General features: G+C 65.1%; 2 protein-coding genes across 2 annotated transcripts; both read left to right on the forward strand.

The window, feature by feature from the left end:
• Positions 1-3,620: 3,620 nt before the first annotated feature.
• EMIHUDRAFT_118584 (hypothetical protein) lies at positions 3,621-5,718 on the forward strand (the record flags this gene model as incomplete). Its single annotated transcript, XM_005769682.1, has 4 exons — positions 3,621-4,160; positions 4,227-4,564; positions 4,769-4,801; positions 4,944-5,718. The coding sequence occupies 4 exons, from the start codon at positions 3,621-3,623 to the stop codon at positions 5,716-5,718; spliced, it is 1,686 nt and encodes a 561-aa protein (XP_005769739.1).
• Positions 5,719-9,119: 3,401 nt separating this feature from the next.
• On the forward strand, positions 9,120-9,632 carry EMIHUDRAFT_46415 (hypothetical protein; the record flags this gene model as incomplete). Its single annotated transcript, XM_005769683.1, has 1 exon — positions 9,120-9,632. A coding segment is annotated over one exon (513 nt), but the record flags the coding sequence as incomplete, so codon positions are not given.
• Positions 9,633-10,000: the final 368 nt, after the last annotated feature.

A 10,000-nucleotide genomic window follows, 5' to 3' on the forward strand; every position in this document is an offset into this window, starting at 1 on the left:
TCCAGCTCCGACGCCTCCTCCGCGGCGCGCCGCCGCTGCGCCGCCTCCTGCTCCGCGAGCGACGCCGCCATAGCCTCCGCCAGCTCCGCCGCCTCGCGCCTCTCGCGCTCGCTCGCGCCGCCCTGCTGCGCGGGGCTCGTCGCGCTCCTGCCCGGCGACGCTGCGGCCGAAGGGAAGCTTACTTCCACCGGCACAACATCTCGCCCGCGTGCTGGCGAGCTCTCCCGCGAGCGAAGGACGTTGACGATGAAGGTCTGCCCAGGCAAGAGGCCCGGCGGCACCGCCGCCTTGAAGTACCGCCCGGTCCGCGGGTTCTCAAATTGTACCTCCATGCCCGGACGGACGCCAGCCGGCATGACGACGCTCACCCGCTCGGTGCGCTGCGCCCGCGAGTCTCGCTCGGTGGAGGAGGAGCGCCGGGCGCCGCTGCTGCTGCTGCCCGAGCTTCGGGGGCTTCTGCTGGCCGCTCTGCCAAAGATGCGCTGCATGGGGCCAGGGAGATGCCTGTCTCTCCGTTCCGCCGCGGCGCCACCAGGCGCCCGCCCCGGCGGTGAGCGACGCAGTTCCGAGTGTCGGCAGGCCACACGTTTCGCGATCAATCCCAGCGGAGCGCTCGCTTATTTTTCTGAGGGCCTTCCTTATTTTTCTACTCTCGAGTGCCAGCGTTGTGTGTTTTGAGCTGCCGCCACAAAAACGGTATGGCGGTGGAGTGCTCTCTACTCCCGCGGCGCCCCTGTCGGTTCGGAGGCGCCCGGCGGCCGCGCGCTTGGTGCCGACGTCGACCGGCTGCTCTCGCGGCGCCGAGACGTGCCGCTTTGGTCACGTCTCGCGCGCTGCGAGGTGTCTTTTGGCATGTGAGCGCTTGCCAAAGACGCCAGCAAGCTCGCCTTCCTTGCCTGCGGCCGCGGGCGTGCGGGCGGGCCCGCCAGGCTCGGCGAAGCTCGGCGCGGGTCTTCGAGCTCGCCGCCGCCGGCGAGCCAGCATGGCTCGTCGCTCGACGGGAGCCTGTCCAGTATGCTCTGGGCATGCTGTACAGCATCGCCAACTCTCTGGGAGGGTCTACAGGGACAGGGCGGGCCGTCTCGGGCACGATGGCGCGCTGAATAGTACCACGACTACCAGCTCTCCGATCGGGCCGCCGACAGCGGGCTTGCGCAGCGCGCCGCTCGACGGCAGGCTGCTCCCCACCCTTCCATCAGCATCTGATGCCTCGCATCTCTCGCTGCGACCGCATCCGGGGGCCTGCGCCGACCGCCTCGCTTCGCCAGCAGCGCTGCCTACCCGGGTATGACTGCGGCACGCACGTCGGCTCGCCGCCCGCGTCGCCCGCGGCGGGCCCGCATAGCACGCCGCTCGTCGGGGGAAAGCCAAGGAGGTTGTGGAGTACAGGCTGCCTCGCTCAGACCGCCTCCGACGCGGCGGGGGGCCGCGCTACTGCGGGGCTCCTGCGCTGTGGGCTTCACCATCGTGTCCTGACTGCGTCGCCGACGCCACCTGCCGCTCGCCGCTGCCTTGCACTTCCCTGCCGTCAGACACACACACACACACACACACACACACACACACACACACACACACACACACACACATTATTAATAATCGGGTAATAATTATTAATTACTAATCCTCGGGCGGCGGAGCGGCGCGGCGGCGGGCGGCGCGAGGCGGCGGCGCGGCGAGGCAGCGGGCGGCGCAGGGCGGGGCGGCGCGGCGGCGGGTGGGGTAATTAATTATTTGTTAATTAATTATTAATTAATAATCATCGGGCGGCGGCGCGGCGCGGCGGCGGGCGGGGCGGAGCGGGGCGGCGAGACCATCTGCAGTTACCGGGCCTCTGGTCATTGGAGAGCGGCAACGGTCGCGCCGCCCTCGACTCAAGGGGCTGCCTTCCAACCGTCGCTGCTCAGGCCGGGGGAGGGGGGGAGACCTCCTGTTCCTCGCGGAACGGGAGCAGGCCCCTCCTTGCCCGGTCTGCGATGCAGGGCGGTGGTCGTGCCATCTTCGCTTCGTACTCGAAACCACCACGCCGCAACCGTCGCCGGCGCGCGACACGTTCCCGTAGGCCGGACTGTCCTCGTCGAGAGTGTGTGCCGCCAAGGCGGGACACACTCAGGGGCAGTGCCGACGGGACGCGGCTCGAAGGGTGTGGCTCCGCAGCGCGGCTGGCATTCGTCGCAGAGGCCTCACCTTCGAAAAGTCGGGCATGGCTCTCCCCGCAACTTTCTCGCTAACACGCGCGCACCGCCGAGCCTGCGGCGGGCGCGCTGCGGCCACACGTCTAACTTCGTCGTAGTGCCACGACGTGCGGCCTAGATTTAGCCCACGCGCCTCTGCTCGCAAACACTCACCCATTGAATTGTCACTGCCCGTGAGCGCGAGATAGGGCTAGCAGTAGGCAGCTAGCCTCTGAGGAGGGCGTCCATAGACACCTCACTAGACCCCACACACGGTCTCATCCGTGCCTCGCCGGCCGGCGAGATTGCTAGAGGTGGAGCATGCTGCTCTAGCCTCGCATGTTACCTCCTGTCGTCTGTTGTGATGTTGTGCCCTTGTTTGTTTCTCTTGGCACCTTGGAGTGCTGGGGGGGGCGACAGGAAGAATGTGGCCCTGAGTTATGTGTACGCCAACTCAGGGTGTGTGGCAGCCAGCTGGCTGTGTGTCTTGTGAGCTTGTTTGTGTCTGTGTCGCTCGTGCGTGCCGTCATCATCTGTCTAGCGTCCACCCATACCGCGTTGGTGTCCAGTCCGAGCCTGGCTGTTCTTCACCTTTCTACCTACCTACCTGTGTTTGTGTGTATGTGTCACACACACGAGTGCCAGCGCGCGCCAGTCCGTGCCCAGCGTCGTGCGAGGGAGTTTTGTTGTAAAATAATTTCTCTCGTGAAAGCACGCCCAACCTAGCGGAATGGGGCCCCCGAAGGCAAGTGCGTCTGTTCACAGCTCACGAGAGTAATTATTTTCGGGGGTAAGTGGATGAGCTTCCTTTGCGAATTCCCCGAAATTTTCGCGCACTGGCGAAATGATTTATTCCCTAAGTGCCACAGGTGTGTGTTCTTTTTGCTTGGGGCGGCACTCATGATGAAATTCTGGAAAAACCCGGCCGGCCTCTCCCCTGCCCCTACCTACCTACCTACCTACCTACCTTACTTATGGAAACTAAAGAAATCACGATGGTGAAGGTGTGGTACTATAGTCTATCGTGATGGTTGGTGGTACTCTCCTGCAACCACAGTCCTTCTTGTGACATGGCAGGCCACTCTCAAGCCCTACAAGCATCAGATCACCCATTTGGGGAGGGTTGACATCGTGATTTCCGCGGAAAATTTCTTTTTTGGAAAATTCCAGCTTGAAGAGAGGGAAAAACCCGACGGGAGGGCCCAGACCTACCCTACCTACCCCGTTACGAGTGCCGCCCAAGCAAGAAGAACTCATACCTGTAAGTGCAAAAAGAAAAGTGTGAGGGATGTCTGTGAGCCCGAGAGCGATATGCCATGTCCGCCTTGCGTTGTTTCATAACATCGAAGGCTAAGCTCAAAAGAAAAGTCCGGTGTCGAAGCGTGTCGTGGTTCGGCCGCCGGACAGCTGGCTTGCTCGTGGCGATCAGTGCAAAGCTGCGCTCAAATGCCCACCGACGAGGAGGAGGACGCCGACCGCATCGACGCGCTCCGCTCGGCGCTGGAGCTCCCCTTCTACCTCTACGAGGGGCCGTCGTTCGACGACGGCTCGTGGTTCGAGGCGTGCTCGCGTGGGCTGCGCGGAGAGAGGATTGAGGAGGACCAGTACTCCGGAGAGCACTACTGGCTTGCGCAGCTGCGGAGGCACCGCTGGCGCGTGGCGCAGCCCTCGGCTGCCCTCCTCTTTGTCGTTCCGCTCTACCTCAACGCAGCGCTCCAGCCGTCTGTGAAGGGCGCATCGTGCAACGGGACGCACTTTCAGGTGCTGCTCGATGCGACGGCAGCGGCGGTTGCGGCGACCGAGCAGTATGCGCGACATGACGGCGCAGACCACGTCATCGTCAGCAACTCGTGGAAGCTGACGCAGACGCCGCCCGAGCAGGCGCCCTGGTCCAAGGTCGGCCAGCTGCCCAACGAGCTCTTCCGCCGGACCTTCCGCAACGCGATTGTCGGCCTCATTGAGAGAGCGACGCCGTCGCAAAGAGCTGTGAACGGCGTCTCTTCACCCCTCCGGCCGTGAACAGGCCACATGGAGAGCCATGGCGTCGCCAAGCCGCCGTCGTCCGCCTTTTGGCGCTGCTCCGTGGTGTCGCCGTACGTGGCCAACTACGACGAGGCGGCGGCCGCGCACCGGCGGCCTCCCGCCTCCAAGGAGCGGGACGTGAGCTTTTACTTTCAGGGCGGCGCAAACAACCGCGGCACCCGCGGCTACGCCTTCCGCCAGGCCGCGCTGCCGCAGCTGCAAGACCTGCCGGCGGCGCACATCTCCGCCTTCTCGCTGCCGGGAAAGCCGGCGGCGTGCGGCGGCGCCGTCAGCACAAACTGCCGCGCGGGACGCTCGAGCGGCGCCTTCCGATCTCTGATGGCGAGGTCGCGCTTCAGCCTCGCCAGGTATGCCAGTCGGCGCGCTCAAGGAGCCCCTCGCTGATTAGGCGAGGTCGCGCTTCAACCTCGTCTTGAGAGGCGACTCGCCCCGCTCGCGGCTCGATCTCGGACCATCTCGGATCATCTCGGCACTTCTCGGGTCCTCTCGGCGTCCTCTCGGCGTCCTCTCGCCCTCACCTCGCCCTCACCTCGGCCTCACCTCGGCCTCAGGCGACTCGCCCTCCTCGCGCCGTCTCTACGACGGTGTGGCGGCCGGCGCCCTCTCTGTCCTGATCTCGGACGAGCTCTGGTCGGTCGGCTTGCCCTTCCCGTGCCTCATCCCTGTGGCGGAGGGTGGCGAGGGTGTGTGAACGGCGCCTCTTACACAGGCAGCCGCCGTGAACAGGTGCCTCGTCCCATGGCGAAAGATCGCCTTCACCATCGCCGAGCGCCCCTTCCTCTCCAGCACCGGCGCGGCCGCAGTCGTCGGAGCGCTCGACAAGCTGTCTCCCGCCTCGCTCGGAAGGACTCAGCGGCTAGCCAACAGGTTCCGCCGCGACCTGATTTGGAACACCAACGGCTCTCGCGTCGCCGAAAATCTGCTTATCACCGCGGCGCTGCGCTGTCTGCCCGCGCACGTCGTCCGCCGCGCCGCCGCACGCGCCGCCGCCCTCGCCGCCGCCCTCCGAGCGCTGCGGCAGCACTGCCCGAACGGCGACACCTCCGTCGCGTGCGTCGCTCCCGACGCGTCCAACTGCGCCGGATGCGAGACTGGGGACCTGGCTTCGGCGACGCCGATCGAGCACTGCTGCGCCGACTCGTGCCCGCAGTGCAGGGGCCTCCCCGCCCGAAACCGCTCCTCCGCCTCCCGCGCCGCCAACCGCTCCGCCTCGCGAGCCGCGGCACGGTGCGTCCCTGCGGACGTGTACTACGGCGAGCCGATGCGGCACGACGCCTCGCGGCGCGGCGCGATCGCCGCGTACCTCGCCCAGGCGGACAAGGACGCGCCCGAGGCGCTGCAGCGCTGGCGCAAGCTGGCGGGCCAGGCGCGGCCCGGCTCAGGCGGAGGGTCTGCGGGCGGCCGAGGGAGGCTCAAGGCAAGGGGCGACGAGGCGAGCGGGCTCAAGCCGCGCGGGAGGGGAGCTGCGGTGGGGAGCTCTCGACGGCCGCTGAGTACGTAGGTTAACCCTAAGACGTGAAAGAGGGCTCGACTGAGCTCTTAGCCCAGGGCCATTGGGGTGATGCGTGATGGCGGACCGAGACCGGTGTCGCCGACGGAGACGGTGTGCTATGGCGAGGCGGTGCGGCGGCCGCAAGTGCGCACTGGCGTCCTAGGAAGTACTAGGATGTAGGAAGGCTCCCCACACCAGAGTGGAGAGCCTTCCTGCATAGTGATTAGTGAATAGTGAATATAGTGACAGACCCTTCGAGGTTTCATTGCCTCGAGGGCCGAGGCGGCGGAGGAGCGCGCCCGTGCGCCGGTCAACTTCCTTCTCCAAGAACGGCACTCGCACACCACCTGTGCTTGAGCTGTTCGCGTACGCCGCCCACACGTCGCGGGGTGGCACGGCAGATTAACGTCGGCACGAAGGTCGAAGGGCCGGACAACGCGACCATCTCGGCGGTGACCTACAACACGATCGCCCAGGCGCTCACGGCCGACAACAAGCCTGACCCCAACGGCTGTGGGCGCGTCAAGCTCTTCGACTGGATCCGCCGCAAGCGACGACCGGCCCTGACCTCCTACCCGTCGCTCGCCTCATCATGGGCACGCCCAGCTTCATCCGCCTTGTCAAGGCCGGCGCCTTGCCTTCCGCCGACGGCGATGACCTGGACTTCTCCGCCGCTGAGCCCTGGTCTGACAGCCTGGACAGCAAACCCCGGACAACGCCTGACAGTGCCCGACAGCCTGACAGCGCTGACAGCACTTTCTCCGACAGTCTGACAGCACGTATCTGACAGCCTGACAGCAGAGTCTGACAGTCGAGGTGCTCCGTCGCTGTCAGGCCCTAACGTGACAGCCTGACAGCTGCCCGACAGCCCGAAAGCACACAGTGGCCTGACAGGCAGCGCCGACAGCCCGACAGCAGCACAGACCGTACACAGTCAGACCCCGTAGAGCCTCTTTCTTGTGCCCCATGAGGGTATAACAAAACTATTACATGCAAAGACATGTGAGTGTGGTCCATGTAGTCATGGGATGGTCATGGGTCAGGGTCTCTCTCTCAACCCTCCCGCCCCACCTCTGCGGGGACCCCCCTCTCTAGCACGGCGGCTGTGCTACTACAAATGAAGCTACCAGCTAGCCTTCTGGGGCCCTACAGTCATATGCCTACGGCGTCTGGGTGGGATTTGGCCGCCGCCGTCTGTGCCGCCGCCGCCGCCTGCGCCTGCGCCGCCATATGCGCTCCCCAGGCGGCCGCCGCCGCCGGCGTGATCACGCCGTGTAGGAGGAGAGGCTGAGAGTATGTGTAGTAGAGTCCTGCTGGTCTCCTCTTGATAGTGTCATAAGTGTGGCTGGTGTGTGTCAGAGCCTGACAGCACCCCGACACCACCACCTAACATGCGAGGCTAGAGCAGGCTGCTCCGCCTCTAGCAATCTCGCCGCCAGCCGCAAGGCATGGACGAGACCGTGTGTGGGGTCATGTGAGATGTCTATGAATGCTCTCCTCACAGCGGCTAGGATTACCCCGAGGAAAAGAATTCAAACTGCATCCGCCTGCATCAACGTTGACGTCGGCTCGCCGCTCACCTGCTGGCCCCCCCGGCCATTCCCTCGAACCACCAGCCCGACGCTCACTACAAGTGACATGGCAGCGGCAATGCTCGCATCCATCCCCTCAAAGGACGAGCTATACGACTATGCGGCTCGCGCCTACGACCCAGATACTCGCGTGCCTCTCGTCGAGGCTGTGCTCAACAAAGTAGGAGCCGACAAGTACCTCAACGAGAAGCAGGCGCTCACCACATATGAGCTTGCGCCCAACACACGCCGCTCAACCGTGCCCGTAAGCTTGCGCCCAACACACGCCGCTCAACCGTGCCCGTAAGCTTGCGCCCAACACACGCCGCTCAACCGTGCCCGTAAGCTTGCGCCCAATACACGCCGGCACCCTGCGTCGCCGCGTCGCCACACAGGTCGAGGCGCTCGCCACGTGCACGACCGCCGCCGGCCTCGTCAAGGAGGCGCCGGCGCTGCTCGAAAGGGCGGCTCCCCGGCTGTACGAGAAGGGGAGCGGCCTGTTTGAGAAGAGCAAGGAAAAGTACGAAGAACTCGTGCCCGTCGTCGCGGAATACAAGGAGGCGGTCGCGGCGCGCGTCACTCTCGCCCGCGAAGGCGCCGACGGACGTGCCGCCGTCCTCGCCGAGGGCAAAGAGCTCGCCACCGAGCGGATCGTTGTGCCGGCGAGGGCCGCCGCGGCTCCCTACATTGCAAAGATCGCCGACCGGAAGGCGGCGCTGGTGGAGAAGAAGGAGGCGCTGCTTGCCGACAAGCGGCTGGCGCGCGCCCTCGACGCGCTGCACGAGGCCCACGCGCACCGGGCCTGGCCCACGCGCACCGGGCCTGGCCCCCGCGCACCGGGCCTCGCACACGGGAGGCCAGTTGACAGCGACACGACTCGTGTCATCACAGAGGCCGGTGGGGTGAGGGGGGGTGGATGGGGGGTGGGGGGGGCGGGGGGGTCTGCCCGCCCACGCGCACCGACCTTTGCTCTCTCGATGCGCGTTGGGGCTCCTGCCCTCAGGCGCGCGCCCACCCCGTCGCCACGGCCGAGGCACTTCGCGAGACGGCGTGCGACCTGCTGCAGTACGAGAAGCTGGTCGCGCTCCGGCGCGAGGACTGGCCGACTGCGCCTCACCGTGAGTGAAGACGCGGTCCTTGGTCGCTAGGTCGCGTACCGCGAGTACGTGCTGAGCGACGCGTTCGCGCGCGACACGCGGCGGCTCGTGCAGGCCGGCCTGCATGGCCTGCAAGACGTGGCACTCTTACAGCGTGACTAGCGTGTGTGGTGATGACGGTTGGCGTGCCAGGGCCTGGCTAAGCATTGATCTCCTGCACTTCGGCTCCGCTCGGCAGGGCGACGCATGAAGGTGCATCATGGTTCTTGGTGTGTGTGCTAGGAGGACCTCCCTTCGCTCGCGCGCGGCGCGGCGCAGCACAGCCTCGACCGCTTCGTCCGGATGTGAACAGCGTTTCTTCACACCTCTGGCTGTGAACAGGCGCAGCACAGCCTCGACCGCCTCCACGCCGCCACCGCCGCTCTCTCGGAGGAGCTCGCCGACGGGAAGGTGCCGAGCAGCGCATCGCTCGCGAGCGGCTAGTTAGCTTGAATGAGCCGGAGGAGCCCACCGATCACCGACGGCACCATGAGCGGCTTGTGGAGTAGTCATTAGCTGTCGTCGTAGTGGGGGGGAGCTACTCCTCCGACGGTCTCGCGCAGGTGTCGGGCGCGGCACGCGCGGCGGTGCAGCGGCCGGCGGAGCTGCTCGCCGACGTGCAGTCGCTCGACCGTCTCGTCGCGCTGAGCGGGCGTGCGCGCGTGCTTCTCTCTGAGCTCACCCTGCAGGCGGGCCGAGATTACACGAGATTACACGAGATTACACGAGATTACACGAGCTTACACGAGCTTACACGAGAGTACACGAGCTTAGATACACACATAGCTCACCCTGCAGGCGGGCCGAGATTACACGAGGTTACACGAGATTACACGAGATTACACGAGAGTACACGAGAGTACACGAGCTTAGATATACACATAGCTCCTGCAGGCGGGCCGAGATTACACGAGAGTACACGAGAGCACACGAGATTAGATATACACATAGCTCACCCTGCAGGCGGGCCGAGATTACACGAGGTTACACGAGATTACACGAGATTACACGAGAGTACACGAGAGCACACGAGATTAGATATACACATAGCTCACCCTGCAGGCGGGCCGAGATTACACGAGGTTACACGAGATTACACGAGATTACACGAGAGTACACGAGAGTACACGAGCTTAGATATACACATAGCTCCTGCAGGCGGGCCGAGATTACACGAGATTACACGAGATTACACGAGATTACACGAGATTACACGCGGCCGGCGAGTATTGCAACGAAGCGGCGATGTCAGTGACTGGTCGGCTGGCCAGGGGGGCTCTCTGTGCTGTCGCTGCGGTCGGCTAGTCACGGGTGGGCTCCTGACCACTTGTCGAGCTGCCCCTCTCTCTGTGTGTGTGCTCTCTGCAGGCGGCGCGGCTAGACTCGCTCCCGGTGCCGCGCGGAGCTCGCGCGCGACTCGAGTGGCCCGCCGCTGGTAGATGCGCGGTGGAGAGATCGAGGTGCGAGATCGAGGTGCGAGATCGAGGTGCGAGATCGAGGTGCGAGATCGAGGTGCGAGATCGAGGTGCGAGATCGAGGTGCGAGGACACCGGGCGGCGTGGGCAGATGAGTGAGCGAGACGGA

Source organism: Emiliania huxleyi (assembly GCF_000372725.1).
Source record: "Emiliania huxleyi CCMP1516 unplaced genomic scaffold EMIHUscaffold_410, whole genome shotgun sequence".
Taxonomy (NCBI): domain Eukaryota; phylum Haptophyta; order Isochrysidales; family Noelaerhabdaceae; genus Emiliania; species Emiliania huxleyi.